We start from the raw sequence: 6,357 nt of genomic DNA on the forward strand, positions 1-6,357 counted from the left end.
CTGCCCCGCCCCGCAGCCCCCGTGCGCGCGATCATCCTGCCCCCCGTCCACGCGCGGCTGCCCTGGAGCTCATGCGTCCTGAGCCTCGCCGATGATGGGGCCCTGGCGCTCTCCTGCCTCGCGCTGGGCCAGTGCCTGCGCACGTTCTCGGGGTTTGCCCACGGCTGCCCCTCGCAGGTCGCGTGGAGCGTCAACAGGTGCGCGGCCGCGCCCATTTCTGGGGGCCGCGCGGCCCAACGTGCTGCAGCGTGCGCTCCACCTCAAACGCAAGGAGCTCTGTCTTGGCTATGTTGTTTGAAAAGCCGGCTCGCCGCGTTTGACTGTGCACCTGCAACGACTTACCCTTCAGCTGAGCACCAAGTGGGCTGCTCCGAAGCCAGGCTGGATGCAGCAGCCGGGGATGCCGTGAGGTTTGACCGTTTGACTTCGCGCCGCCCGCGGCGACTTTCCCTCGAACCGCAGGGGTGTCCTCGCGGCGAGCGCGGTGGATGAATCGGGGCAGCTGCACCTGCAGGCCTGGGACGCGTACACCGGCCAGACCGACCGCCGCTGCAGCGGCGCGCAGGCGCACATGCTGATGGCGCAGCTTTCGAACGAGGCCAGCAGCAGCCTGCACCACCAGCAGCGGCTCGAGCACGAGCAGGGCGGCGGCGGCGACGCGGCGCCCGCGGCATCCAGCGACACAGGGCGCGCCGCCGCGGCGGCGGCAGCCGCGACGGGCGGCGTGTTCCCCGCGCGGCTGCGGCGGGTGGAGCGCGCCGGCGGCGCGATTCGGCAGGTGCAGCAGGCGGATCCGTCGGTACTGCTGTTAGACATCAACATCAGCCTGCTGCTGCAATCCATCGCCGCCATCACCGCCATCACCGCCCCGCCGGCCCCGCCGCCGGCCCCGGCCGGCAGCATTCGCCCCGGCGGCGACGCGCCGGCCGCGGCCACGGCCCCGGCCATGTATATCAGCCGGCAGAGTAGCCTGGCGTCGGTGCTCACTGCGGCGGACGACGGCGGCGCGCCGTCCGAAGCGCCGCCCAGCCACGACGGCGGCGGCACGGGGCACCACCCAGCCGGCCACCCCATGCATACGCACGGCCACGGCGGTGGCGGGGGCGGGGGCGTGAAGGCGCAGGCGCGCGCTGAGCTGGCGCGCCTGAGGGAGGCGGCGCTGGCGCTGGCGCTGATGCACCGGTGGGGCCTGGACTGCGCCGCGGACTGTTGGACTGCCGCCTTCCTGCGGGAGGTCGGCCTGCTGAGAGCCAGTCCGCCACACGGCAGCGGCAGCGGTGCTGGGGCGGCCTTGCAGCCTCCCGACGCGTCCCCCGCGGCGAGCAGCGCGCCGTCGCGGGCGGAGGCGGCGAGGGCGCGGCAGCAGGGGGATGGGGCGTCGCGCGCCGACCGCCTGGCTTCCGTCGGCGACCTTGCGGCGAGACTGGAGGAAGCGGCCGCGCGGCGTGGACCACAGGGGTGGCGCTTTGGCGTCGCGCTGTGCCAGGAGGCGTGCGTTTCGGAGGAAGGGGCCCTCACGGCAAGCCTCCCGTACCGCGTGCGGCGGCAGGCGGGGCAGGAGACACGCACGGGCGGCGACGCGAACGGCGGCGGCGGCAGCGCCGAGCGGCTGGGGGCGCTGTTTCTGTCAAATCCAAGCGTGCTGGCTGTCAGGTGGGTGCTCACGACAGGGTTCGAACCCGGGCCCGAGCCAACGGCACCACCGCCAGGCCGCCAAGCAGCGCCAGTTCTTGAAGATCACACACGATTGCGGTGAGCGCGTCCCCTCCCCTCTCGCCGCCTCACCCATTTAAACAAGCCGGCCTGCTGCCGTCCACTCACAGGCTCCTATCCCTCGTGGCCGCATCCAAGGCCATCCTGTCCAACCCCGCCACCCACTCTGGCGTCGCCGCCGCCAACGCCGCGAGCGCGCTCGCGACGCTCTACGCGCTGCAGTGGCAGGAGCTGCGCCAGGCAGCTTCCGCGCAGCTGCCCGACGTCCTGCTCCTGGCCAGCTACTGGGGGGCGCCGACCCAGGGCCCGCCGCAACTCCACAACGCGGCGCAGGCGCTCCTGGCGTCGCTGCTGCAGCCGACGGCGCCGTGGCGCCTCAAAGGCGGCGGGCCTGCAGGGGGCGCCTGCCCGCTGCGCGCGTGGCCGCCGCCGGCCGCGACGGAGCTCGTTTCGCTCGTCCGGGCACACTATGCGCAGCTCGGCGGCCCCGCCCCCCTGACGCCGCAGCAGCTGCGCCGCTGGCGCCCGTACGTCGTCGCCGCGGCGGGCGCGGCGGTCCCGCACGCGGCGGCCGCGCCTCCGGCGCTGCTGGCCGCGGTAGGGGTCTGCCTCGTCGGCTGCCTCGTGCGGCTGGCGCCGTCCGAGGATAGCTGCATGGCGGGAGAGCTGCTGGAACTGGCGCTGCTGAGCGGCCAGTGGGGCGCGTGGCGCCCGCACGTCGGCGGCGCCGCGCCGCTGCTGCAGAGGTGCGTCAATTTGCGCCAAATCGCGCCAGGCCCTCCCTCCGCGATTGCTGCTGGGCCGATGGACTGGGGACGGGGACCCGGGGGGGGGGGTGGCGGGGGGCTGATGAATTCACCTTCATGAACCTGCAAAACAGACCCACTTGTGTCAGGGGTGATGCAACATACATCCTGTCGCATTGCCCCCGCACATGCAAAACGTGTCTGGCTGTGTGCCGCAACCCATGGATACTATCTCGTGGCAAACTATCCCGCGCATTCTGCCGACACGCAGCCTCTGCCGCATCGCGGACGCCGTCAATGGACGCCTGTCCCTACTGCAAGCATCGCCGCAGCTGCTGGGCGCCCGCGGGCCCGCCGGCGGCGCGCCCGGCGCCCGGCAGAGCCTTGATGGAGGGGACGACGGCGCCCCGCGCGTTCCGGGCAGCTGGGCCGCCGCCGACCCCGCGCCGCGCCTGGCCCTCGGGCCCCTGGCCGTCGCCGGTCGGCGCGCGCACGCCGTCGGGGGTCTGTACTTAGCGCCCGCCCTGATGGGCGGCGCGCCGCCCCCTGAGGGCCCGCCGGCGCGCGCGCGGCCGCGCCCCCAGCCGGTCCCGCTGCCGCCGCCCGGGCCGCCCGCCCCGCCGCCGCAGCTGCAGGGGAGTGAATCGGCGTCGTCGGCCGTGCCCACGACGCAGCACACGCCGGGCAGCACCGTCCGTCACACCAGCACCACCCACCTCCGGTACGACTACCCAGGGGCGTCACCCGCGTCACCCGCGTGGCAGCTTCAGCCCAGCTTCCTGGCAGGCGCCGCCCTGCACCACGCCGACGGGAGCCCGGCCGCTACCATTCCCAGCCCGCCGCCCGGCGCCGCCCACGCCGCCGCCCCTGCAGTTTCGCCGCAGCAGCCGGCGGGGCCGCCGGCGGCGCTGCTGCTGGGGGCGGGGCCCGCGCAGCTGGGCGCGTGGCTGAGGTGCTGCGCGGAGCTGCTGGCCGGCCTGGCGCTGGCGGAGCCCGAGGCCTTCCTCAACGAACTCAGCCAAGGCATGGCCGGTGGGTGCCATCTGAGGAAATCGCAGTGGGGGTCATTGTCTTGTACATGATTCGCGAGTGAGGGTTGTCTAGCGGGATGCGAACACCGCCACACACCGATATGGTGTGTGTTGTCCATGGGGTCGCCCATCCCAGGCGGCTCAGCTGTCGGTCCCGAACCGACGCGGCGATCCCACCCTCACGTCCAGCCGCGACCACGAAAAGGATCCTGAATCCACCCACACACCCCGCGATCTGTGCTGCAGGCGGCGCCCTGGACGCGTCCTGCACGCATGCGCTGCTGCTGTCCTCCCTTTCGCGTGCCCTCCGCTGGCCCCAGGCCTGCGCCGCGCTGCTGCCACACCTCGGCTTCGCGGCCGCCCTGGCCGTCCAGTCGCTCGACCCGGCGCGGCCCGCGCTGCGGCAGGGGTGCCTGGCCGTGGCGGGCGGGCTGATTCGGGAGATGACCGCTCGGTTCCCGCAGGCCGCCTTCCACGCGCCCTCCATGCAGCTGGCTGTCGGCAGCGCGCGGGCGCTCGGGCCGCTTGGCGCGCGGGCGCTGCCCCCGGGCAGCGGCGGCGGGGGCGCTGGCGGCGGCGACGGGCGGGGGCACACCGCGGTGCGGCAGCAGCCGCAGGCCGCGCCGGAGCACGCGCGGGCGGTGGCAGTGTTTGACGTCAACGGCGGCGCGAAGCGGGTCGTGCTGCTACTGCCCGCGTCGTCCGCACCGCCGCCGGCCGCCGGCCCCGCGCCGGCGCTCCCCACGCGCGACGGCGAGGCGGGCGGCGGCGGCGCAGCCGAGGCCGGCCCGGAGCGGAGCCTCCATTCGTCAAGCACGGTCAAGCGCGCACACGCGGCGATGCTGCAGAACTGGTTCGGCGTCGAGCCGGGGCAGGATGGCGCCGACGGCGCCGAAGGCGGCGCCTGCGCCAACCAAGGGGCCCTTCCCGGCGGCGCCGAGGCTCCAGCTCCGCAGCGGCCACCCCAGCCGCAGCCACAGCAGCAGCAGCAGCAGCAGCAGCAGCAGCAACAGCAGCAGCAGGCCGGGCTGGCGAAACCCTACTATCCGTCCCAGGCGGCGGCGGAGGCGCCCGTCCTGTCGGCCGCAGACCTCCGCGGCGGCGTCGCGGCGCTCGCCTTCAGCCCCAGCGGCGAGTCCCTCGCGGCGCTGCTGGCGACGGCCGCGTGCGTGGTGGTGTGGCGGATTCAGTCGACCTGGACGCAGCGCCTGGCGCACATCGGGAGCCGCGCGCCGTACTGCCACCTGCCGTACTGCTATTTGCCCGTACCGCAGCTGCGGGGCGGCGCGGGCGCGGGCGGGGGGCCGTGGGAGCTGCGGTGGTTTGGGGAGGGGCGCGTGGAGGTTTGGTCGGGCGGGCAGCGGCTGGCCGAGGCGAGCCTGTCGGTCCTGGCGTGAGCGCGGCGGCGCGCGTCTGACTGCACAGTCATGGGGCTACGGGCTCGGGAAGGAAGCGGCTGCCGCGTCTGGCTGATTGGTGGCACGCGGAGAAGCCCCCGTGTTGGGAATTTGTGGTTGAGCATGATTGCACCCTTTTTCTTTGCAAGAGAGTGTGTGTGTGTGTGATTGTGATTGTGAGTGTGTGTGTGTGTGTGTGTGTGTGTGTGTTTGCGTGCGTTTGTTTTGCGACTTGGCGGCACGCATGCGCCACGTCCACCTGTACTTGTTTGGCACAGTGCCCTGCTGTATTTTCTCGTCTATGCAGAGCTACGTATGCGCAGGGATGCCATCTACCTCCGTTTTTGTTCAAAGTCGTGTAAAGCAATGCCAAGATATGGCCACACGCATCATGTCCCGCGTGTCTTGACGTCTTAGTAACCATTGTTGACAAACAGGTGCTAGTCAGCTACCGCTGCCAGGCCTACTCTAAAGGCTGACATCGCTGCAAGCCCTTGTCACCTGTGCCTGCAGCGGCTGAGCTTGGAGCGGTCCTTTGACCAGCCAGGGCGGTGCTTTGAAATTGGCTTCTCAAGACCACATGCAACGGCGTTACACGGGAACAGGAGGCTGCTTGGTAGGCCGCGCGCGCATGATACAAACTGCCATCATGTGCTGCCAGACCCCTCCGCCCGCGGCTGCTAGGACTAGAAGCAGGCGCTGCGCAGACGCAAGCCGTGCGGCGACAGCGCAAAAGCAGCCAGGCAACGGTCTCGTGGCCGCGCCTGGCCTTTGTGCGCCGCTTCAAAAGGCCTGCACGGGGAAGCCACCGTTTCACTCCTCAAAGCGGCGACGCCGCCCCCCTGCGGCCCCTGGCCGCGGGCCCGCCCCGCCTGCCGCGCGACACCCGCCAGACCACCCCGACGGCGGCGAGGCCGGCGGCGCACAAGACCAGGGCCAGGAACATGGTCTGACCCTTGAGCACCCCCTGCAGGCGGTCGTGCTGCTGCCGCCGCGCCGCGTCCGCGGATGGGTCGGCGCCGCCGCCCGCGCGGAAATGGTGCGCCACCGACGCGGCGGCTGGCGAGGCGGCGGGAGCCTGGGCTTGCGCTGGCTCGCCTCCTTTCTGGCCCTGACCTGCTACGTTTGCAACCGCTTGCTGCTGCTGCTGCTGTTGCTGCTGCTGCTGCACCCCAGGCACGGGCGCCGCCGGCGACAAGTGCGCCGTCGTGTCCCTCCGCGGCGCCTCCCTCGGCGCCGCCGCGCCCCCTCCGCCGCTGCCGCCGCCGCCGCCGCCCCGCGGGTCCCCGGCCTCTCGGTCCTGCTCGTGCCAGCCCGCCGCCGCCGTCACCTCATCATCCTCAAAATCTTCAACAGCCTCCGGCTCCGGCGGCACCTCAAACGCCGGCTCCCTCCCGGGCTCCGCCCACGTAACCCCTTCCAACTTCGGGAGCCGCAGCGGGCAGCGCAGCGTCCCCCGCCGCGGGGCCG

General features: G+C 72.7%; 2 protein-coding genes across 2 annotated transcripts; one reads left to right on the plus strand and one right to left on the minus strand.

Moving 5' to 3' along the window:
• Nucleotides 1-571: 571 nt before the first annotated feature.
• Nucleotides 572-4,887, plus strand: MNEG_12827 (hypothetical protein; the record flags this gene model as incomplete). Its single annotated transcript, XM_014038700.1, has 4 exons — nt 572-1,653; nt 1,824-2,459; nt 2,731-3,491; nt 3,737-4,887. The coding sequence occupies 4 exons, from the start codon at nt 572-574 to the stop codon at nt 4,885-4,887; spliced, it is 3,630 nt and encodes a 1,209-aa protein (XP_013894154.1).
• Nucleotides 4,888-5,707: 820 nt separating this feature from the next.
• On the minus strand, nt 5,708-6,310 carry MNEG_12828 (hypothetical protein; the record flags this gene model as incomplete). The annotated part of the gene is made up of 1 exon (XM_014038701.1): nt 5,708-6,310. A coding segment is annotated over one exon (603 nt), but the record flags the coding sequence as incomplete, so codon positions are not given.
• Between the last annotated feature and the right edge of the window lie 47 nt (nt 6,311-6,357).

The sequence above is a fragment of the Monoraphidium neglectum genome (genome assembly GCF_000611645.1).
Source record: "Monoraphidium neglectum strain SAG 48.87 unplaced genomic scaffold scaffold03461, whole genome shotgun sequence".
Lineage (NCBI taxonomy): Eukaryota > Viridiplantae > Chlorophyta > Chlorophyceae > Sphaeropleales > Selenastraceae > Monoraphidium > Monoraphidium neglectum.